Source organism: Pongo pygmaeus, chromosome 10, assembly GCF_028885625.2.
Source record: "Pongo pygmaeus isolate AG05252 chromosome 10, NHGRI_mPonPyg2-v2.0_pri, whole genome shotgun sequence".
NCBI classification, from domain to species: Eukaryota; Metazoa; Chordata; class Mammalia; order Primates; family Hominidae; genus Pongo; species Pongo pygmaeus.
In genome coordinates this window covers 43,391,925-43,417,666 of record NC_072383.2, presented here as the reverse complement: position 1 = coordinate 43,417,666, position 25,742 = coordinate 43,391,925, and the positions used below count along the sequence as shown (strand labels likewise).

Sequence of the window (25,742 nt, the reverse complement as noted above, 5' to 3'; positions counted from 1 at the left end):
CTATGCATAGGTTGAGAGAGGTGGAGAAGCTGCAGAAGAAAAGTTTGAAGCCAGCAGAGGTTGCTTCATGAGGTTTAAGAAGCCATCTCCATAACATGAAAGTGCAAGGTAAAGCAAGTCCGGATGCAGAAGCTGCAGCACATTATCCAGAAGACCTAGCTAACATCATTGATAAAGAATGCTACACTAAGCAACAGATTTTCAATAAAGATCAAACAGCCTTTTACTGGAAGAAGATGATATCTAGGTCTAGGACTTTCATAGCTAGAGAGGAAAAGTCAATACCTGGCTTCAAAGCTTCTAAGATTCTAAGAAAGGCTGACTCTCATTAGCAGCTAATGCAGCTGGTGACTTTAAGTTGAAGTCAATGCTCATTGGCCATTCTGAACATCTGAGGACTCTTAAGAATTATCCTAAATCTACATTGCCTGGGCAACATCAAAGCCTAGATGATAGCACATTTGTTTACAGCATGGTTTACTGAATATTTTAAGTCCACTATTGAAACTTACCACTCTGATGAACAGATTTATTTCAAAACAGTACCACTCACTGACAATGTATCTAGGTGCCCAAGAGCTCTGATGGAGCTCTACAAGGATATGAATGTTGTTTTCATGCTGCTAACACAACGTCCATTCTGCAGCCCATGGAACAAGCAGTCACTTCAACTATTTTTTATTTTTTTGAGACAGGGTCTCACTCTGTTGCTGAGGTTGGAGTGTAGTGGTACATCTCAGCTCACTGCAAACTCCGCCTCCTGGGCTCAAGCAATCCTTCCACCAAAGCCTCCTGAGTAACTGGGACCACAGGCAAGGGCCACCATGACCACCTACTTTTTAATTTTTTCGTAGAAACAAGGTCTTGCTATATTGCCCAGCCTCGTCTTGAACTCCTGGGCTCAAGCCATCTTCCTGCTTTGGCCTTCCAAAGTGTTGAGATTACAGGCATCAGCCACTGTTCCTGGCCTCAACTTTCAACTCTTGTTCCTTAAGGCTATAGCTGCTATAGACAGTAATTCCATGGATAGATCTGGCAAAGTAAAATGAAAATCTTCTGCAAAGGATTCTCCAATGCTAGTTGCCACTAAGAACATTCGTGATTCGTGGGAGGAGGTCAAAATATGAACATTAGCAGGAGTATGGAAGAAATTGATTCCAATTCTCATGAATGACTTTGAGGATTCAAGGCTTCAGTGGAGGAAGTAACAGCAAATACAATACAAATAGCAAGAGAACTAGAAGCAGAGCCTAAAGATGTAACCGAATTGCTAAAATCTTATGATAAAATTTGAATGGATGAGGAGTTGCTTCTTAGGGATGAACAAAGAAAGTGGTTTCTTGGGGTAGAATCTACTCCTGGTGAAGATGTTGTGAACACTGTTGAAATGATAGCAAAGGCTTTAGAATATTACATAAACTTAGTTGATAACACAGCAGCAGGGTTTGAGAAGACTGACTCAATCTTTTTTTTTTTTTTTTAAGAGACAGGGTATTGCTCTATTGTCCAGGTTGGAGTGCAGTGGCTATTTACAGGCACTATCCTACTACTGATCAGCGTGGGAGTTTTGACTTGCTCCATTTCTGACCTGGGCTGGTTCACCCTTCCTTAGGCAACCTAGTGGTCCCTACTCCCAGGAAGTCACCATACTGATGCCGAACTTAGTGCAGACAACCAGTCAGTGTAGTGTGCTACAGCTCAGAACTCTTGGACTCAAGCAATCCTCCTTCCTCAACCTCCCAAATAGCTGGGAGTACAGGAATGCACTGCTGCTTGATTCCAATTTTGAAAGAAGTTCTACTGTGGGTAAAATGCTATCAAGCAGCATCTCATGCTACAGCGAAATCTTTTGTGAAAGGAAGAGTCCAGTGATGTGGCAAACTTCATTACCTTGTTTTAAGAAATTGACATGACTACCCCAACCTTCAGCAACCACTATCCTGATCAGTCAGCAGCCATCAATATCGAAGCAAGACCTTTCACCAGCAAAAAGATGATGACTTGCTAAAGGTTCAGATGATCATTAGCATTTTTAGCAGTAAAGTATTTTTAATTAAGGTATGTACCTTGTTTTTTTTTAGACAAAATGTTATTGCACACTTAATTAACTACAGTATAGTGTAAACATTACTTTTAAATGCACTAAGAAAGAAAAATATTTATGTGACTTGCTTTATTGTGATATTTGCCTTCTTGTGGTGATCTGGAACCAAACATGCAATATCTCTGAGGTATGCCTGTACTATGGTTTGAAAGTCATCTTAGATTAACTATAAATGTATACTGCAAACTCTAAAATAACCACAAATGAAAAAGTTAAAGAAATATGATTGATATCCGAAGAAAGGGGAGAAAATGGCAACATAAAAAGTGCTCAGCTAACATCAGAGAAGGCAGAAAAATGGGACAGCAGAATAAGAACAAGTGCATTTACAAATATGATAGCTATCAATGCAACTACAGTGATAATCACATTAAATGAGAATGATCTAAATACACGAATTAAAAGACAGAGAGGATAATAAGACCCAACTATGTATTATTAAAATAAAGACACAGATTAAAAGTAAAGGGATGGAGAAAGAGAAACTATATTAACACTAATTAAAAGAAAGCTGGAGTGGCAATAATTATTTCAGACAAAGCAGACTTCAGAGCAAGGAAAATTATTGTGGATCAAGAGGGGCATTACATAATGATAAAGAAAACCTAACAATCTTCTCCAAGAAGATATAGCAATCCTTAAGATATATGCACTGAACATAAAGCATCAAAACATGTGAGGCAAACACTGATAGAACTGCGAAGGGAAAGAACCAAATCCACTATTATAGTTGAAGACTTCAACATACCTCTATCAGTAATTGACAGATCCAATAGGCAGAAAATCAGTAAGGATATAGTTGAATTGATCAGCACCATCAATCAACTGGATCTAATTGATATTTACTGAATACTTCATCCAACAATATATTCTTCTCAAGCTCACATGGAACATCCACCAAGATAGACCACAATCTGGGACATAAAACACACCTTAGCAAATTTAAAAGAATAGAAATCATATGTATACTCTGAAACCACAATGGAATTAAATAGAAATTGATATGGTTTGGCTGTGTCCCCACCCATGCGGTTACGCCCGTGCTGCTGTTCTCCTGATAGTGAGTGAGTTCTCACGAGATCTGATGATTTTATAAGGGACTTTTCCCCCCTTTGCTTGGCACTTCTCTCTCTTGCTGCCATGTGAAGGACGTGTTTGCTTCCCTTTCTGTCATGATTGTTGCTTTCCTGAGGCCTTCCCAGCCATGCAAAACTGTGAGTCAATTAAACCTTTATTCTTTATAAGTTACCCAGTCTCGGGTATGTCCTTACAGCAGCGTGAGAACAGATTAATAGAGAAATCAATAACAAAAAGATAGCTAGAAAATACCAAAAACATTTGGAGTCTAAATAACACATTTTTGCAATATTTCGAACTAAAGGAAAATGAAAGTACAACGTAATCATAATTTCTGGATATAGTAAAAGTAGTACTTAGAGGGAAGGCTTTAGCATTGAATGTATATACTAAAAAAGAAGAAAGATCTAAAATAATAATCCAAGCTTCTACCTTAGGAAACTAGACAAAGAAGAACACATTAAACCCAAAGCAGGCAGAAGAAAAAAATAATAAAAGAGCAGAAATTAATGAAACTGAAAACAGGAAATCAACAGAAAGAAAAAAATTTAACAAAACCAAAAGCTGGTTCTTTGGGGGAAAAAAATTCAATAAAATACATAAACCTGTAGCTAACCTAACCAACAAAAAATAACAGAAGATACAAATCATTAATATCAGAAATGAAAAAGGGACCATTACTACCGATCCCATGGACATTAAAAGGATGCTAATGAAGAAACAGAAATATCTCTATGCTCACACATTTGACAACTTAGATGAAATGGCCAATTCCCTGAAAGACACAATCTGCCAAAACTCACTCAAGGAGCAACAGATAATCTGAATAACATTGTAACTATTAAAGAAATTGAATCAATAATTAATAACCTTCAAAACAGAAAGTACCAGGACCCCAGGTTTCTCTGCTGAATTCACAACAAATAATTAAAGGAAGGAATGATACAAATTCTCTACAATCCCTACCAGACAATAGAAGCAGAGGGAACACTTTCTAACTCATTCTATGAGGACAGCATTACCCTATTACCAAAATCAGACAAAGACATTATAAGAAAACTTCATCCCAGAATCTTGCATGAATATAGAGGAGAACATCCTCAGGAAAAATATTAGCAAATTTTCTCAAACAATGCATAAAAAACAAATATATACCCATGACAAAGTAAAATTTATTACAGGGACACAAGGCTGGTTGAAGTAAAAAATTGAAGTAATCCATCACATTCACAAGACAAAAAATAAAAATCATATGATCATAGCAATAGACGCAGAAAAGCATTTGACATAATCCATTATCTACTCATGCCAAAAGCTCTCAGCAAACAACCAAATTAAAAATGGGTTAAATATCCGAATAGACACCCACCAAAGAAGATATACATATGGTAAATAAACAAAAAGATGCTCAGCATCATATGTTATTAGGGAACTAGAAATTAACAGATATACCAACACACACCTATCAGAATGGCTCATATCTAAAACACTGACAACACTAAATGTTGGCAAGGATATGAAGCAACAAAATTCTCATTCACTGCTGGTAGGAATACAAAATAGTACAGACACTTTGGAAGACAGATTTACAGTTTCTTACAATGTTTAACACAGTCTTTATCATAGGATCCAGCAATTATAATCCTAGGTGTTTGCCCAAATGAGTTAGTTGAAAAATTACATCCACACAAAGTTACACATAAATGTTTATAACACCTTAGTTCAAAATTGCCAATAATTGAAAGCAATTATGACACTGTTCAATAGATGGATAAGCAAACTATATACATCTGTATAATAAAATATTATACAGAAATAAAAAGAAATGAGCTATCCAACAAGAAGAAGACATGGAGAAAACTTATGTGCATATTACTAAGTGAAAGAAACCAGATTAAAAAGGATACTGCTGAATAATTCCAACTATATTACATTCTGGAAAAATGAAAACTATAGAGATAGTAAAAAAAAATCAGTGGCTGCCAGGAACTGGGGGCGAGGGAGGGGATGAGGAGGAATAAATAGGTAAAGCATAATGGATTTTTAGTGTTGTGAAGGTACTCTGTATGTTACTGTAATGGTGGAGACATGACATTACACATTTGTCAAAACCCACAGAACTGTAGAAAGGATGAATCTGAATGTAAACTATGAACTTTAGTTAATAATTGTGTATCAATATTGGCTCATCAACTATAATGTGTGTACCACACTAACGCAAGGTGTCAATAATAGTGAAAACTGTGTGCAGGGAGGACGGAGATATGGGAACTCTATTCTATCTGCTCGATTTTTCCATAAATCTAAAACTGCTCTAAAAAAAATGCGGTTTAGGCCGGACACAGTGGCTCACGCCTGTAATCCCAGCACTTTGGGAGGCCGAGGCGGGTGGATCAGGAGGTCAGGAGAGCGAGACCATCCTGGCTAACACAGTGAAACCCCGTCTCTACTAAAAATACAAAAAAAATTAGCCGGGCATGGTAGCGGGCGCCTGTAGTCCCAGCTACTCGGGAGGTTGAGGCAGGAGAATGGCGTGAACCAAGGAGGCGGAGCTTGCAGTGAGCCGAGATCCCGCCACTGCACTACAGCCTGGGCGACACAGTGAGGCTCCGTCTCAAAAAAAAAAAAAACAAAAAAAAAAAAACGGTTTATTAGCTTTAAAAAAGATATGGATGAATATTATCACTATTGTGCAATTGTGCTGAAAACATTAGACTTTGTTTGTTTGATTTTGTTTTGTTTTGTTTTTGAGGTGGAGTCTTGCTCTGTCAGACAGGCTGGAATGCAATGGCATGATCTCGGCTCACCGCAACCTCCACCTCCCCGGTTCAAGCAATTCTCCTGCTTCAGCCTCCCAATTAGCTGGGATTACAGTCGACCACCACCACGCCTGGCTAATGTTCACATTTTTAGTAGAGACAGGGTTTCACCATATTGGCCAGGCTGTTCTCAAACTCCTGACCTCAAGTGATCCATCTGCCTCGGCCTCCCAAAGTGCCGAAATTACAAGCATGAGCCACCATACCTGGCCTAGACATTATAATTGGATAAGACAAAATATGAAGTATAAATATAGAAAACACCTATCAGTTGAAAAATATAATGAAAGTTGAGATCATTTATAACAACTAAATATAAGACTACCACCTAGCAATACACTTAATAAAGTACAAAATTCATGCAAAGAAAAGTCAAGAAGCTCTATTGGAAAAAAAAAAAAAGTAATAACATGGGCTGATACCTTTTCCAGTAAGGGAAGACTAAAAAAAAGTGCTCACTATCAAAAAATAAACAAAAAACTCTGTTCATTAAAAGCAATCACGGCCGGGCATGGTGGCTCACACCTGTAATCCCAGCCCTTTGGGAGGCCGAGGCAGGCGGATCACGAGCTCAGGAGTTTGAGACCAGCCTGGCCAATATGGTGAAACCCCGTCCCTACTAAAAATACAAAAATTAGCTGGGCATGGTGGCGCATGCCTGTAATCCCAGCTACTCAGGCTGAGGCAGGAGAATCGCCTGAACCCGGGAGGCGAAGGTTACAGTGAGTCGACATCGTGCCACTGCACTCCAGCCTGGGTGACACAGCAAGACTCCATCTCAAAGAAAAAAAGCAATTGCAACCCAAATCCCAACATGCCTTTCTTGGCAATCTCGAGAAATAAATCTGATTTATACATCACTCTAATTGCAAAACCCGGCACAGTGCCTAGTATAAGGTAGTTGCTCAAATAAATCATAAAAAACTGCGAAGAATCAGCAGGGGCAAACTGCCATATCCAAAGTTAAAATACATTTAAAGTGATAGTGTAATAAGGACAGAGATCAAGGGGATAACAAGTGATCCAGAAATAGGCACAGCATTTATAGGAATTTAGTATATGACAAAGGTGGCAATTCAAATGTCTGAGGGAAAGATGAACTTGCCAATAAGTTAGCCATTTGGAAAATAATTAAGCTAGGCTCATACCTCATTTTATACATCAAGCTAAATTACAAATTAATCAAAAAGTAAAAATATTAATGTATTACAAAGCAAAAAATGTGCATTTTATGATATAAAAGTTGAAAAGGTCTTTCTAAGCACGACATGAAAACCATTAAGATTTAAATTCTATGTAGCAAAATATGGCTAAAGTCTCGAGAGATGGAGTGTAAGAGATGATATTCTTTTTTTTTTTTTCCTCTTTGAGACAGAGTCTCGCTTTGTCACCCAGGGTGGAGTGCAGTGGCACAATCTCGGCTTACTGCAACCTCTGCCTCCTGGGTTCAAGCGATTCTCGTGCCTCAGCCACCCAAGTAGCTGGGATTACAGGTACCCGCCACCATGCCCAGCTAATTTTTGTATTTTTAGTAGAAACAGGGTTTTGCCATGTTGGCCAGGCTGGTCTTGAACTCCTGACCTCAAGTGATCTGCCCGCCTTGGCCTCTCAAAGTGCTGGGATTACAGGTGTGAGCCACCACACCTGGCCAAGAGCTGACATCCTTAATGTACAGAGAAGTATTGCAAATTTTTAGGAAGGGCAATAAAGAATAAGCAAATGACATGAGTAGATAATTCACAGAAGAAAATCATAAAGATATTTAACTCAATACTTGAAATAAAAATTAAAACAGGAGCTGGGGAATGGTAAGATGAAGAGGCAGAATACAAAAGATTTTTAGGGCAATAAAACTATTCTGTATACTGTAATGGTGGACACATGTTATTACATTAATAGTTGTCAAAACCCATAGAGTGGTCAGGTGCAGTGGCTCATACCTGTAATCCCAACCCTTTGTGAGGCCAAGGTGGGAGGATTGCTTGAGACCAGGAGTTCAAGACCAGCTTAGGCAACATAGTAAGACCCCATCTGTACAGAAATTTTTTTTCTTTCTTTTTTTTTTTTTTTTTTTTGAGATGGAGTCTCATTCTGTTGCCCTGGCTAGAGTGCAGTGGTGCGATCTCGGCTCACTGCAACCTCCACCTCCCAGGTTCATGCCATTTTCCTGCCTCAGACTCCTGAGTAGCTGGGACTACAGGCGCCCGCCACCATGCCCGGCTAATTTTTTTGTATTTTTAGTAGAGACGGGGTTTCGCTGTGCTAGCCAGGATGGTCTCGATCTCCTGACCTCCGATCCGCCCGCCTCAGCCTCCCAAAGTGCTGGGATTAGAGGCATGAGCCACCGTGCCCAGCCAGTACAGAAAATTTTAAAATTAGCTGGGCAAAAAAGTTAAAATTAGGTGGGCGTGGTGGTCACATCTGTAGTCCTAGCTACTCAGGAGGCTGAGGCGGGAGGGATCACTTGAGCTCAGGAAGTCGAGGTTACAGTGAACTGTGATCATCCCACTAAACTCTAGCCTGGATGACAGAGCAAGACCTTGTCTCAAAAAACAAACAAGTAACAACAGGCCGGGTGCAGTGGCTCACGCCTGTAATCCCAGCACTTTGGGAGGACAAGGTGGGTGGATCAGGAGGTCAGGAGTTCAAGATCAGCCTGGCCAACATGGTGAAATGCCATCTCTACTAAAAATACAAAAATTAGCTGGGCATGGTGGCACATACCTGTAGTCGCAGCTACTCAGGAAGATGAGCCAAGAGAATCGCTTGAACTTGGGAGGCGGAGGTTGCAGTCAGCCGAGATCACCCCACTGCACTCCAGCCTGGGTGATGGAGTAAGACTCCATCTCCATACAACAACAACAACAACAACAAACCTCACAAAACAACCCAACAAAACAAAACCCCCAGAATGTACAATGTCAAGAGCAAATCTTAATGTAAACAATGGACTTTGGGTGATAATGATGTGTCAACATAGGTTAACCAGTTATAACAAATGTACCATTCCTATAAAGATGTAATATTTGTGGGGCAGGTGCTATATAGGAACACTCTGTATTTGCCATTTAATTTTGTTGTAAACCTAAAATTGCTCTCAAAATAAAGTCTATTTAAAAAGTTAAAATAACAAAAGAATAAAAATTGACAGTCTTTTTGAGGCTATCAGATCAGCAAAGAAATTTCCCCTCAGTTTTGAGTAGCCAGGTAGTGGAAAACAAGCTCATATTCTATTATTTGAATTACAAATTAACATTTTTAGATGGTAATTTGTCAATTTCTATAAAAATAAAAACATGTAAATCCCCTGACTCAGCAATTCCCAATTTGGTATTTTATTCTACTGAAATACTTGTAGAAAATGTGCTATGGAAACAAAATTATTCACCACAGTTCTGTTCATATGTAATAGCAAATAACTAAAATCCCAAATACCCTTAATATGAGATATAGTTAACAGACTATAGTACAGGATCATTGCATCTTATTTATGGAAAGAAATGTGTCCTCATAATTCAAGAGTAATCCTGTCAAAAAAGGACGAGCAGTTCTATTTACCAATGCAGATAACAACGACAGTGCAATAAAAAGGAATTATTGGTATTCAATACAAAGAACGAGTAAATCTATGTGTTGACATAAAAAGTATATATATATATATTCATATTAATGAGTATTACATATATTATTGAAGCAAGCTCTACATCAGTATATATAGTTTAAAATAAGAAACAAAGTATACATGTATACTTTTCATGTACAATATAGTATAGCTGTATATGAAAAAGGTTTGTAAAGATATATACCAAACTTACAACCATGGTTATCTTCTGATAACGCTATTTTTGGAATTTAAAGTTTTTTAAAGCTAGAAATATAATTTTAAAATAAGAAGAACAATTATGAAAATATTGTGGAATCACTTTTGTTAAGAGTCTTGAGTAGCATCTGATGAAACTACTGGACAGTGCTGAAGCCCAAAATATCCACTGTGACTCTCATTTTTCTTAGAATAAACTACTCTTATAGTACGAGAAAAGAAAGTTACAGTGACAAATTGAAGAAAAAAGTCACTGACTTACCCTTATTTCCTTAAGACCAGATTACTGACACAGGGAAAAATACCAAAATATAAGATTTAAATGGAAACTAAAAAATCACATAAGTTCTAAATAAAAACATGGGGGTTCTTCTACAATTTGGGCACAGAGAAAGCCTTCCTAACTATAATCCAGATCCAGAAGCAATAATGAAAAACCTAATAAATTTGTTTACAGAAAAATTAATTGAAAGAAAAAAACCCTTCATCTAGGACAAAAACAAACAAAATAACAAAAAACAAAGGGTAAAGTAAAAAGACAAATGATTAATTGAAAAAATGAGAAAAACCTTTTCAAGTTATACCACAGCAGACAACATTTTTTTTGGAGTATGACATAGGACAAAGAATAAATTCTTAACAATATTGAGAAATGGGATTTTTGGTGTGGGAGAAAGAAGGTACAGGTGTGAAAATGATAAAATGAAGTAAAAACCTTGTTGTACTTAATCTAAATTCCAAGAATCAGTATAAACACACAGACCATCTCGCCTATCAGAGAGCAGGGAAACTATCAAATACTTATATTAAGGTCACAACCAAAGGACCTGGGAAATCCACTTGAAGAGGCTTTCACTGGCCAAAAATGACACAATTTGTATACCAAGAAGGATACATAACCTCAATTGACTGAAATATCTCAAATATGCTTAAATTCCTCTTAGCTCACAGTAATACTACAAACAAAATAAACAAAACCCCAAACCTCATGGTAACTTTTGCAGAGTGATAGTGAGCAACTCATTTTATTTTGAAAACTGGTAAATAAGGGAAATATTCAAGCATCTATCTTGCCTTTCCTGTAGGAACTATTCCTCAAAGAAGGCAAATGACTGATAAAAGGGGGTCTTTTATATTTTACAAACCTTAATGAAATAATGTTCTGAACAATGATCCTTAAAGGCTGTTTATATCACAAAAAGAGACAAAAAGATATTACATATCTCCTGATGGAAGTACACAATATCATTTCTGAAGTGGTCTTCATACAGTGAAACCAGAACTTGATCAAATATTTGGACCAAACTACCAACGTACAGAAAATACAAGGTCAGAGTAACATGCTAAACAGTGTCTGGAAAATCCAGATTGTAATGCTCTATAGGACAAATTAACCTGTTTTTTTTTTTTTTCAACAAAAACTTGCAAAGAAAAAAAAAATTAAGAGGGATGGAGGGGTAATCTAACAGATTAAGCGAGATTTAAGACTTATCAACCAAAGGCAATGTTTGAACCTTACATTCCAATTCAAACTCTAAACAAAAGGCCACTGGAGAAATGTAAACACTGACGGGATATAAGAAGAAATCATAATATTGAAGGGAATTAATTTTTTTCTGTAGGAGTATGGTGGTAGTGGTGGTGGTATAGTATTTATATCTAAAGAGTGAGGTCTCTAACTTTTAGAGATAAATGCTTACATATCAAAAAACCAAGCATCAATATGTGATAAGAGGGAGTGGGGCTTACTGAAAAGAATCTATATTATACATCTAAAAGGAGAATTATGGCTCATGCCTGTAATCCCAGCACTTTGGGAGGCTGAGGTGGGCAGATCACTTGAGTTCAGGAGTTCGAGAACAGCCTTGGCAACATGGCGAAACCCTGTCTGTATAAAAAAATGGAAAAATTAGCTTGGTGTGGCGGCATGCACCTGTAGTCTCAGTCACTTGGGAGGCTGAGGTGGGAGGATGGCTTGAGCTCACAAGACAGAGGTTGCAATGAGCCAAGATCAAGATAGCACCACTGCACTGCAGCCTGGGTGACACAGTGAGACAGTGTCTCCAAAAAAAAAAAAAAAAAAAAAGAAAAAGAAAAAGGAGAATTATAACTACAAAAAGACTACATAAAGTGTGGTGCCAATACAGAACTAAAAACAGGTTAAATGTATACTCAAAGTCACTTTTAAGTCCTTAAAAGGAAGGGAGCACATAGCTATTTTAACTTTAAATACAAAGCAGTTTACAATAATATATAGGTGAAGAAAATAATTTTAGCTTTAAATCTGATGGAAACAAAGAAAGTTTTTTTTGTTTTTTTTTTTAAAAAGAGACAGTGTCTTACTTTATAACCCAGGCTGGAGTGCAATGATGCAATCATAGCTCACTTTAGCCTTGAAGTCCTGGGCTCAAGAGATTCTCCAGTTCTCAGCATCCCGAGTAGCTGGCATCACAGGCTCAAGCCACCATGCCCAGCATAAAGTTCTTTACTAATATTTTTGATATGATATTAAAGAAATTAGAACAGCCACTTTGTGGTCAATGGCTATCATATATATGTTCCTACTTGGAATTGGAACTAAATATGAATAAGAGCCATTTCTCTTTTCATGTCGTTATGCTTGTAGTATCCTAACTTCTCACAGTTTCCTGGACATACAAGGTCCTTCTATACTCCTGTGCTTGCTCTTAACATTCTGACAGGTTTATTTTAGCATGACAAATTCCTACTCATTCTTTAAGACTCAACTAAAATGTAATGCTTGTAGTAAAACTCTCCAACCATCTCAAAGTTAAATTGTCCAATATGTTGCAAACAGCACTATGAAACTATCTTTTTTACAGTACTTATTTATACTGTAATTTATTTGCTTTTTGGTCTGTGTCCCTCAGGACTGGGAGTGATTTTTGTATTTCTATCTTCTGGCACATGCACCCTCATAGAGGATGCTTAACAAATATTTTCAGACTAAAACTAAACTTATTAGCAATGCAGTAGTGAAAAGCTATGGCTTAAAAAAAATGGCATGCTCTAAGAAGCCCTGTTTAATCTGTCTTGTTCAGAAAAGACTAGCAAGAAAAAGGTAAATCATCAAATTATGTAACGCAGATCTATTAGCAAGATGGGAAACTGTCAGACATCTAGGTTCATTAACTCTTCCAGCAACTTATCTTGAAGTAACCTAAACACTTCATCTAAAGCAGTTATGCTTAAACTTCTTTATGTTTATCTTTTTAGACATGAGGTCTCACCATGTTGCCCAAGCTAGACTCGAATTCCTAGGTTCAAGCGATCCTCCTGCCTCAGCCTTCCTGGGCAGCTGGGGCTACAGGAGTGCACCACTGCGACAAGCTTCATAAATTTTTGAAAAGTTAACAAACACCTTTAGCACACTACCCATTCCATCAACTACTATTTGCCATGAAAAAAACAAAAATCTCAAGACAAATGGAGACAGTAAAATTGGCATGCAGTGAAGAAAGTTTCAAATTAACTTACAAACATACACTAAAAAGAAAGAGATGGTCAAATTAAATGAATGAAGGAAATAATCAGAAATAACCTAAAGGACTGATTTTTAAAGAATTTTTTTGACAAACAGATTTTATACTATGATCAAGTACACATATATAAGTCACATATATATAACTGAAAACAATATTTACCCTTGCTAACATGGTGAACTATGATACATTTAATTTTTTCATTGACAAGAAAAACAAACAAAAACTTACTAAAATGATCCACAGTCCCACTATTGGGTTGAGAGTTAAAGTTTGATCATTGCTATCCTATAGATATTTTGCATACTATTAATAATCCCTAGGCTACACAGGCAGCCATAATCATACAAAAAATCTGTATATGAAGTTTACAATAAAGTATAATATCTATATCACAAAAATATGAATAGCAAAGATAGCTTGTAAAAGATATGGTAATTTCTGCTATTAATTATGAAGAGTGAAATGGAATCTTTGATATCTAAAAAATGAACGGTATTATGTCTATTAAGACAAATGCTGGCAGGGCTTAGTAGCTTACACTTGTAGTCCCAGCACTTTGGGAGGCCGAGGCCAGAGGGATCACTAGAGGTCAGGAGTTCCAGACTAGCCTGGCCAACATGGTGAAAAAAAATACAAAAATTAGCCTGGGATGGTGGCACATGCCTGTAATCCTAGCTACTCAAGAAGCTGACGCAAAAGAATTGCTTGAACCCAGGAGGTGGAGGTTGCAGTGAGTGGAGATAGCGCCACTGCACTCCAGCCTGAACAACAGAGTGAGACTCTGTCTCCAAAAAAAAAAAAAAAAAAGACAAATGCCTTAGTCCTAGACCTCTAAAAAAAATGACTGAAGGCAAAGGGTCTTACCTAAGTACTATCAAAGGAATAAAGATTTTTATTTTAACCAACATTCTTTTCAAGTTTTCCTTCAAGTCTAAGAAAGGTTTATTTCAAAAGTTCATCTTAATTAAATTGTAAGATGGTATGGCTTTAAAAATAATTTTCATAGGTATCCACCCCAAACTCAAATTCAAGACAAGTCATTCTCTTTCTAGCACATTATTACTTCTAAGCTTCTACTATATGGAAATACTATAGCTGCCACTAAGTTCAAGCCACTTAAAAACAACAACAGCAACAACAAAAAAACCTTTTAACAGCCAAATATATAATCAAATTCTTAACTGATTTTCTTTACTGAAAACAAATACTGAACCATATTCTCTACAATGTACCATTAAGCAATGAAGTTCTTTCCGTCACTTACATATAAATTTCTTAGTTTAGGTCCACATAATGGATCATAAATATAACTCTTACAGTTTTGCTAAAGTTAGTGGTTCTAAAGGAAAAATTTCATGAAACTATAGATGACAGAAACTTAAATATAAAAGCATTCCAAAACAAAGAATACTTTTATATATCAAATAAAATTGCCATTTACTTTTTACAAGACTGCCACAGACACATGAAGTTCTGTCCAGGTTTTCTCATTGGATCTCCAGGCTGACTGGATCCACTGAATGGAGAAGGCTGAGAACTGTTAGGCTGGCCCTGCACTTGTACAGCTGGTGAAGGTGGCATAGGAGTGTTCTGTGAAAAAGAACAAATGCAGAGTTTGTGACATGACACTGAAAAAATTCATATTTTATAGTATAGTCTTATAAATTTGATTATGTTAACGCATTTCTACCATAAAATTTACATTTTATAATTTTAAGTTTATGATTACCTTTAAAATCTTTAAAAAGAAAATTATTTTTATAGAAATATTTAGAAAGTTTATTTTATTTAATATAAAACCACAAAGGCAATAACCACATTGTTATTACCACTATAAAATATATATTATTTAAAATTAAGATTTTTAGGATGAAACAATACAATTGTAGATTTAAATGAGAAATAAATATACTATAAATGTACCCAATGGATTTACTTATGTGAATTCTTCACAAGAACAGATCAACTGCAAGTTACTACTTTTTTGTATGTTTACTTTTAGATTTTCTAAAGAATATAATGTGAAACAATATGGTAAAAAGCAATGAAAATTTTAGATAGCAAAAATGATGTCACCATATGTATAAAATATGATATTAACTAATTTGCGGTAAGCTGCTTAACAATTTTAGATTTTGAAGTTGCTCAGTTATGTATTTTTGTTATTTTTAGAGACAGGGTCGGTCTTGTTCTGTTGCCTAGGCAGGTTACAGAGGCATAATCATAGCTCACTATAATCTCAAATTACTGGCCTCAAGCCATCCTCCCCCTTTGGCCTCCCAAAGTGCTGGCATTATAGGTATGAGCCGCCACATCCAGCCCCCAGTCTAATTATATCTTTTGTTATTTATATAAGAATTCTAGGCTGGGCAGGTGGTTCATGCCTGTAATCCTAGCACTTTGGGAGGCCCAGGGGGGGTGGATCACCTGAGGTCAGGAGTTCGAGACCAACCTGGCGAAACCCCATCTCTACTAAAAACAAAAATTAGCCAGGTGTGGTGGCAGGTGCCTGTAATCCCAGCTACTTGGAAGTCTGAGGCAGGAGAATCACTTGAACCTGGGAGGCAGAGGTTGCAGTGAGCTGAGATCGCTCCACTTCACTCCAGCCTGGGCGAAAGAGGAGACTCTGTCTCAAAAGAAAAAATAATAATAATAATTCTAATTGTAGGCATAAAGTCTTTTAAATATATCCTACAATTTTTTTCTTTTAGATCCCATCCCTTTCTCTTGGAAAAAACACTAATAATCAAAATGTACCTTAAATCAAGTTTAGGCAACATATTTTCTTGAAATACGACAAAGGGAAAAATTAATGTTAAATTTCTTATAGAAATGGTAGTACATTATTTTTGAAGAACTGCTTAAAGGCAGTAAATTAAAACTCTGGGAAAACATTGAATATACTTGTTCATTTATAAGGTAACGCAGTCGTGCATCACTTAATGACAGGAATATGTTTGAGAAATGGGTCGTTAGGTGACCCATTTCATTGTTCTGTGAGTGCCATACAATGTACTTCCACAAACCTAGATGATATAGCCTACTACATACCTAGGCTATATGGAATACCCTATTGCTCCTAGGCTAAAAATCTGTATAGCATGTTACTGTACCGAATACTATAGGCAACTGTAACACAATGGTTAAGTATTTGTGTATCAAAACATAGAAAAGGTACAGTGAAAACGATATTATAATCTTATGAGACTACTGTTGTATTATGTGGTCCATCCTTGACAGAAATGTCCTTAAGTAGCACATGACTGTACTGGGAATAGGTGGGAAAGCAGTAAGTTAAAATTCCTGAGAACTTAGATTAAAAGCCACAGTAATTTTCTTTGGAAAAAAATAGATAAATCACAAACATACAAGGCTACTATGACATACAAATGAAAGAAGAAAGAGAATAACATGTTGAAAGACAAAATTGTCAGAAATGGGAAGTCATAAGAACTTTTGAGTTCTAAACTCTGAGGGAAAAATCTACTTCAAGACTGACATTTCTAAAATAGGTTCCCACTCTTAAGATTTTACAATAAGAAAACATACACATGCACCAAAAACATTTTAGGGCCGTACAGACATCACAAATAGGATGAGGATTTTCCAGCTTGACAGATCAGGACTCACATTTTCAATCTGATTTTTAACTAGCCGTGTGATCTTGGGCTACCGACTTAATCTCTCTGATCCTCAGTTTTCTTGTCTGTAAAGTGTAAGTAATAAAAACTAACTTATGAGATGATGGGAAGACTAGAGAAACTATAAATGAGAAGCCTAGCTCAAGAGTCTCAATAAATGGCAATAATAGGAAACCATATTTCAGAGGAAAGATGATCAGTTTAGTTTGGGAATAATGACAGATGAACCAACTAAAAATGTCTATCCATAGAAGTTAATGTTGGAAAAATAAATCTGAAAACCATTCACCTGCAAATTCTAAAAGCCATAGAACTCTGATGGTGAGAAAGTGACATGGGAGGAGGGGTTAAAGAGCAAGGAAAGTATAAGAGGAAAGTTTCTTTCTTTCCTTCTTTCTTTCTTTTTTTTTTAGATAGGGTTTTGCTCTGTCACCCAGGCTGGAGTGCAATGGTGTGATCACAGTTCACTGCAGCCTTGAACTCCTGGGCTCATGCAATCTTACCACCTCAGCCTCCTGAGTAGCTGTATCTTCTATGGTTGAGATAAACAGGATGGTGAATAAACCAGACACCATGACACCTAAAACCATACTGAAGAAACTGGGAAAGAGTATTCTAAAGAAGAGGTGAGAAGGAAAGACACTTTCAAAACCTTGTAAGGAACAAGAATTGTATTTACTCTGAATGTGATATAAAAGAGATACCTCTAGCTAGGCCAGGCACGGTGGCTCATGCCTATAATCCCAGCATTTTGGGAGGCCAAGGCAGAAGGATCACTTGAGCCCAGGAGTTTGAGACCAGCCTGGGCAACATGGCAAAACCTTGTCTCTACAGAAAATACAAAAATCAGACAGGTGTGGTAGTGTGCACCTGTAGTGCCAGCCTCTTGGGAGGCTGAAGAAGGAGGACTGCTTAAGCCCAAGAGGCAGAGGTTGCAGTGAGCCAAGAGTGCGCCACTGCACTCCAGCCTAGGCAACAGAGCAAGGCTCTGTATTAAAAGAGAGAGAGAGAGAGAGAGAGAGAAAGAGAGAGAGATGCATTTAGCTAAATGTATAAGTCTTCAGAGAAGAGAATTAAGACAGTAATAGAAATCACTGGAAAAGAGACTTTTGTGAATCTGGACAATTTACTTCAACTCTTAAAAGTAGGAGTTTTGGCCAAGATAATATCAGAGACCCTTTCAGCTCTAACATTTCCTCATTTTCTTAAATTACCAAGTTTTTTCCTCTTATTAAGTATAAATTTAGATCATCAATACATGCCAACACTGCTTTATAAGAACACATTAAAATACAAACAAAAAAGTTATGTAATACCTTTCTTAGTTTTTATAATGTGCTACTGGTCTACAAATCTGAGTGGCAGTACTCTTACAAAAACAGAAATGATATTCTTGTGGCTCTTGCTAAACTGTTCCTTTACGGCTACAACTAAATGTTGCCCCCCCGCCCCCGGCCCCCCGAGGCAACCAATCTATTTTCTGATGGGTTGAGTAACTTTCTCAAGCTCTTTACCAGTAGGATACCAATATTCCATGTTACACAGTACCATTATTAGGAATGATTTACACTCTGAATTGAGGCGAGGCATATGTTAAATATCTTAAATGTGTACATCCTTAAACTATTTTTATGTATAAGAATTTGGCATGTTATCAGATTATGAGATTAACAGATAATTAACAGATTATGTTCAACATGTATTTTGTATGATCCTGAAAAAAAAACAAGTCTTATGTCAAGCTTTTGTATCTAAGTTTCTTTCATTTTGTAAATTCTTTTTTATTTTTAGTATGCCATTTAGCAAATATGTTTCCAACAGATACCAATTCATGAACAGTGGAACAGGGCAGGGCTTCTGGAAATAGTATTCTATAAATTGTGCTTCAAATTGCAAGTATTACACTTGAAATAAGCAGTTACCAATAAAGAAATGTGCCTTGAAGTAGGTACAGTTTATTTTATATTTATATAAACTGCCCAGCTAAATACTAAATATAAAAATCAATGGGTATATCATTTACTTTCACATAGATTCTTTTTACTTGTTGCTATTTTTTTCTGTAATAAAATTAATATAGCTGATTAATGGAGGCTGGAAGAAACAAAACTGAGAAGAAAAAAAAATGAATTATAATGGCATTAGAAAGGATTACTTGTTGCTCCTTCTTGGCAAGGAGACTTCCCTGTGCTCTTTCCAGCCCTGGGCATTCTGCAAGTCTGGAAATCCCTTATCAGGGTGCAAGTACTTCCTTAACATCCCTAGATCCCTTGAAATTGTAAAATAACAAGGTTTCTCCAAAAAAAAATCACAATTAAAATCCTCTATTTTGTCTACTCCTTTAAGCTACCAATTCAAATAGTGAATAAAATGGTATTAAACCAAGGTCTAACATGCAGCTTTAAAGAGTATATAAAGAAATTTAGCTGGGCATGGTGGCTTACGCCTGTAATCCCAGCACTTTGGGAGGCCGAGGTGGGTGGATCACGAGGTCAGGAGTTTGAGACCAGCCTGACCAACATGGTGAAACTCAGTCTCTACTAAAAATACAAAAATCAGCCAGGCATGGTGGCCTGTAATTCCAGTTACTCAGGAGGCCGAGGCAGAAGAATCGCTTGAACCCGGGAGGTAGAGGTTGCAGTGAGCTGAGATCATGCTACCGCACTCCAGCCTAGGCAACAGAGCGAGACTGTGTCTCAAAAAAAAAAAAAAAGATAAAAGAAAAAAGAAAGAAAAAGAGTACATGAAGAAATTTAAGCCAGGTCTGTTGGCTCACACCCATAATCTCAGCACTTTGGGAGGCCAAGGCGGGGAGGATCACTCAAGTCTACTAGGAGTTTAAGACCAGCCTGGGCAACATAGGGAGATCCCAACTCTACAAAAATAAAACATAAAACAAATTAGCTGGGCATGGCAGTACATGCCTGTGCTCCCAGCTACAGTCTTGGGAGGCTGAGGTGGAAGGATTACTTGAGCCAACGAGGTCGAGGCTGCAGTGAGCTGTGATTGCACTACTGCACTCTAGCCTGGTCAACAGAGTAAGCCCCTGTCTTCCCCACCCAAAAAAGAAAGAAGTTAAAAGGATGGGGGCAATAATGGTTATGGCTTTCTGTTAATTAGCATGCTTTTCAGAAGGCCCAACAGCCTTCTCTTCAAAAGAAACTTATAATGCCATCTTGAACAGTTAATTTTTTTGTCTGTTAAAAATATTTAGCCCCAATAGGTACTTCATCTTCTATATAAAGATAAAGCATACCTTCCCCATTACTAACTGCCCATATATGTAGCAGGCACTGGGCTAAGTGCTATATATAAGAATGCTGTTTTTGTTATTCTCATTCTCATAGACATCATGTATGCTACATCTCTTTTTCCTTGCAAAGTTTTTAATTTCTATAAGACAACCAAATATCAGATTTAGAAATAAAGAATGTACCATTTTAAATAAACTACATCCTTTGTGAGAATGTAAGAAAGTTTAATACAGATTTTTCAGATTAGGAACAAAATGTATTGATTTTTTGGCCTGAATTAACTACATATATGTCCAATGTGCTAAGTAAAGCATTTTAGCATTAATGTCCTAAAAATTATCATTTAGTAGAACATCTCATAACACCACAGCTCAAATAACCAATGAGTTTTAGCAATAATGTCCTAAAATGATCATTTAATAGAACAAACATCCTCTAACACAACAGCTCAAATAATCAATATGTTAGATTAAAAAAAGGCTTTCTAGAGCTTTATAGAGAAATCTTCTAGAACAGTGGAGAGAAGAAAGGTTAATGGGTTAAGAGCATGAGTTTTGGTTTCAGACAAACCCAGGTTTCTGTCCTGGTACCACCTCATATTAGTTGTAACCTTGGGCAACTATTAGCCATCTTGAGTCCTCATCTTTATAATAATTTTTACCTAATAAGGTTGTGTGAGGACTAAATGAGAAACTGCTTAATCTAAAGTCCCTATGACATGTCCTCGTCTTAGCTAGTATTATTGTTCATTCTTTGTAATTGTGATATTACTGACTACAACCACATTGGAAGATTAAGGGTACAAAAAATGAGTGTTGGTAAAACAATTCCATAGTGATGGAGATGGAGTTTTTCTCTAATTTGGCTTGGTCTGTTATAACTATTTAGGATTGTAAAGGTCTTTAAGAGGAAAAACAGGCACATAATCAAGGTGAAGTGGGAAATTATTAAATATAAGAGAAAAAAACCTAACTATGGAATTTCTACTACATACTCCACATTGCACTAATTAAAAAATTGTGTTTAAGTGGAAAGCTCAACATGTGGAAGCTTGAAAAAAAAGATACAGTATTTTCCATCAATAACTCAGGATTAATTATTGCCATGTATATAACATCCCTCACAGCGGAAGTCTCCAACCTTTTTGGCACCAGGGACTGGTTTCATGGAGGACAATTTTTCCACAGACCAGGGAGTGGGGAGATGGTTTTGGGGTGATACAAGCACATTACATTTATTAAGCACTTTATTTCTATTATTACACTGTAATATATAATGAAATAATTATATAACTTGCCATAATGTAGAATCATTGGGGGCCCTGAGCTTGTTTTCCTGCAACTTGACAGTCCCATCTGGGGGATGGGAGACAGTGACCGATCATCAGGCGTTAGATTCTCCTAAGGAGCGTGCAACCTAGATCCTTCGCGTGCACAGTTCACGATAGGGCTTGTGGTCCTACGAGAATCTAATGCTGCCACTGATCTGACAGGAGACAGAGCTCAGGATATAATGCGAGTGATGGGGAGCGCCTATAAGTAAATACAGATGAAGCTTCACTCGCTCACCTGCCGCTCACCTCCGGCTGTGTGGCCCAGTTCCCAATGGGCCACGGACTGGTACCTGTCAGTTATTCTACTAGTTCTGAAGCAAGGGACTCTTCCATTTGTTCTTGTACTTTCCATTTGGCTATTGCCCACACCTAGATTTGGCACTAATGCCAACAACAGCCATATATCTGCTGTCATCACCATAACCATACAGAAGAAGCCCAAGCCAGAACTGTGTCAGCAGAGTTGGCAGTAGTCATAGAAGGTTCTGGCTATGTAGGAATTAGGAAGAACAGAGTGAAAGAGAAGTGATCCAGCAAACAGGTGGTGACGACTGTTAAGAGAATCCATGATATCAGTGGAAAGAGCACATAAGATTGTCCTTAAAATCTTCATAGCCTGATTGGACCCTCAATTTAGTAGTGCTGATTTTAGAAAATACTTGTATTTACTAAGGCATGCAGAGATGGAATCTTAGGCATTAAAAAGGGAATAGCAGGAATAGGACAGTAAAGCAAAGGAGTAAGAAACAGAAAAGAATATCAGAATATCTGAAACAAATTGAAATTACAATAAATAATACTTTTTAACACTAAAGGAGACTAATGCAATACATAAATAAAAAAGAATACAACTGATAAAGTTATTACAAGATTCATCCTTATTACAACAGTACTGTTAAAGAGGCAACAAAAACACACTCACGTCAAAATCAAATACAGAAATCCCCATTTAGAGTACTCTTAGGACCCCCATTCCCCCCAACCCTTGTGCAGTAAACTCAAAAAGGAGATTAAGATACATTTTTTAAACTCTCCAAAAGATGTCAGATTAGCAACTGCTTCTCTACCTTGGGCCTACAAAATTATTAATTTGGATCTATAACAAAATTGAAAGATTCTTTAAATCATGTGCTAAAATTGAAAACTAATATTACAAAACCAGAGAAAAAGAACAGGACAGGTTGGATACAAGTGAGCTGATACAGTAACTTTTCAAGATGAGACATGGAAAACAGTGCATTTCCCTCTAAAATCGTATTTACAGATCAGAAATTTTATAAGAGAAATGTGATCATGGAATAACTTACCTGCGGGACCACATTCTGTACATATGTTGGTGGATGCTGTTGCTTTTGCTGAACAGCACTTTCTATTGCTACTTTAGCTACAGTGCTTGGATCTGCTCCTGCTGGCACAGCAACCATTGTTGCGCTGCAGCCAGCATTGTTGGGGTCACTGATTGTAACAATTCTAACTCCTACTTTATTTGGAATTCCTGTGACTGTTTCCCTATCATTATCCTCTGCGGGCCTCTTTACAGTTTTGCATTCTGCTGTGCCATTTGTAGACCGAACATCAGATGATAGGGCAGGAGAATGGGATACTTTTGATCCTGAGTCGGGAACTGCTATGATTTGATGTCCCTGTATAACAGAGGTTGTAGAATGTGGTGAGACAACTACACTTGGGCGTTGCTGAGGCACATCTGAATTCAAACTTGAAGCTAGAGGTCCATTAAGCAAATCAGTACCACTAAATTGCTGTGTTGCCGCATTTGAAGCCTCCTGTATACTGCTCGCAGATGATGAACCACCCAAAGTTAATACAGGTCCATTAGAAATTCTTTCTAGTTGATCACCTTTGGCAGTATCTTGCTGAGTGATATCTAAAGTCCCTTGTGGTTCCATTGGAGATATCTCACCATTTCCTACATGATTGGAAGTTTTATGATTTGGAATGTTTTTGCTTAAATGAGAACCATCTCCTTTATCAAAATCACAGATTCCATTAACTAGCGGTTTTTTCAAATCACTTTTGATATCTTGCATGTCTATTTGTTCTGAGTTCTGTTTCCCAGATGCTCCATTCTCACCTAATTCCAATGATGGCCCATTACTGATTAGTGAGCACTGATTAGTCTCACTTTGAATTTTCCCTGAGTTTGAAGGAGGTAGACTTGAGTCACTGTACTTTCTCCCATTTAAAAGACTTCCCACATGCATTTCATTTTCCTTTGTATCCCCGTTGCTGGTGTTTGTGGCTCCTCGTCGGCAGGACGGGTTCTCCATGACTTCAATTTTACGTTCATGAACATGTAAACCTGTTGCTTCCTTTGCTTCCTCCTCCTTTTGGCAAATTATTTTATCACCTTTGAATGGGGGAGTAGCAGTAGTACATGATGATTGTCCAGCAGGAGATGCTTGAGTGGCTGGAAGCGTTTGTACTGGAAGTCCAACTCCTGTCTGCGTTCCGCTCATGGTAATTCCTGCTGGAGCAATGAGCTGAGTTGCATTTCCCTGACTCACAGTTGCAGTTGCAAAACTCGTATTTGGCACAACTGTTATGGTTACCTGGTTGCCAGAAGTCCCTTGGAAAATGGTTGCTGGGCTATTTGAGATCAGTGGGCCTGGCAATATTTGTAAGTTCGAAATGGGCACAGTTTGTACTCCCCCTGTGGGTGGCATTGCACTTGGGACCAACTGAACATTTTGCTGCCCAACCAATAGCTGCTGAGCTGGAGTTTGCCCCTGCACTCCAAAACCTGTGGCTTGGTTACTGGCCACCTGATAGACCACCTGAGGACTAGGAGCTCTTGCATTATTAGGGGGAGGAATCTGTGGAGCTGGGAGAATAAGCTTACCACCTGGTGTTGAAGGACCACGTTTCGGAAGCAGAAGCTGTTTAATCAGACTCGACTCACCAGAGGCAGGCTGACCAACTCCTGCATTCGACTGCTGAGGTTGAACTTGCATCTGTACTTGTTGGGGCTGCTGAACTTGTACTTGTACCTGCTGTGGTGGGGGTGCTGGTGAATGTTGCTGCTGTTGCTGCCTTTTCACAGATAACATTTGACTGACAGTAGGAGGTGGTCCCTGTGATTGAGGGGTAGAAGACGATGACATGGCAGTAGGGACTTGGTTATTAGTAGCTGGGACAGGTGATGGTGAAGAAGATGGAGTTATGTTAGGTTGTCCAGTTAGCTGAACTGTCTGACCAGCTGGAAGAGCTGCTGGATTAGCAAGAACAATTTGGTGAATGGCTGGTGCGTAAGTTTGACCTTGTTGAGCTGGCTGGCTTACAATCACTACACTTTGTTGGGTTGGCTGCTGTGGTTGTTGAATAGGCTGCTGTACCACTGTAGATGAAACTTGCTGAGAAGGGAGAGGTTTTGGTGCAATGTTCTGAAACCCTACCCTTGAGGCTTGTGGACTTGGGACACCAGCAATAGTAACCATTTGTCCTGTAGCTACCTGAAAATTCTGTACTGAAGTTGCTGAGACAATATTGGATGCAGAAGTTGTTACATACTGTGGGGGTGCTATGATAACAGTATCTTGTGACTGGCTACCAGCTGATGTCTGTTGAGATGAAGTTTGCACAGGTTGGGGTGATGTGGTGATTAACTGTTGACCCTGTGAAACTGTAGAAGTACATGCTGGTATGTTCTGTACTCTGCCAAATATATGACTCTGTGGGACAGCTTGTTGAATTACTGTAACAGGAGTGCCTGAAGGGATCTGTCCTGGTACCACTGTGTGTAATGGAGACTGTTGTGGAATTACAGATGGATGGTGAAGCAATGTCTGAGAATTCACAACTGTAACAGGTTGTGGCCCTGTACTATGATTCTGAACAACAGAACTCTGTGGAGGTCCTCCTCCAACAGCAATACTAACAGGAACTCCTGTCTGGGGTATGGAATTCTGGATAACTGTAGCCTTAACAACTTCACAAGGAATTGGAGCTTTATTTTGAATGACAGTCACTGGAGAATTTTGTTGCTGGTGGGTATGAATTGAAGGATTTTGTGGAATTCTTGAAACAGTTTGTGCCACAGTATGAACACCTTGCACAGGAAAAGACATTTGTGTTGCAGTCAAATTTGAAGATTGGTTGGTAACAGGAGTCCTCTGAAAATGGTTTCCTATGGTTTGTGATCCATGAGGGATTCCTGAAAATAAAAAGAAA

At 37.8% G+C, this 25,742-nt stretch overlaps 1 protein-coding gene across 1 annotated transcript in view; it reads right to left on the bottom strand.

Moving 5' to 3' along the window:
• The window catches only part of ARID2 (AT-rich interaction domain 2), a 186,821-nt gene that overhangs the window by 32,053 nt on the left and 129,026 nt on the right, over positions 1-25,742 (bottom strand). Inside the window, exons 15-16 of the mRNA XM_054445013.2 lie at positions 22,862-25,725; positions 14,768-14,916 (exon numbers count right to left, since the gene is read on the bottom strand). Of these exons, the coding sequence (XP_054300988.1) occupies positions 14,768-14,916; positions 22,862-25,725 (3,013 nt within the window). The remainder of the gene's footprint in view (positions 1-14,767; positions 14,917-22,861; positions 25,726-25,742) is intronic.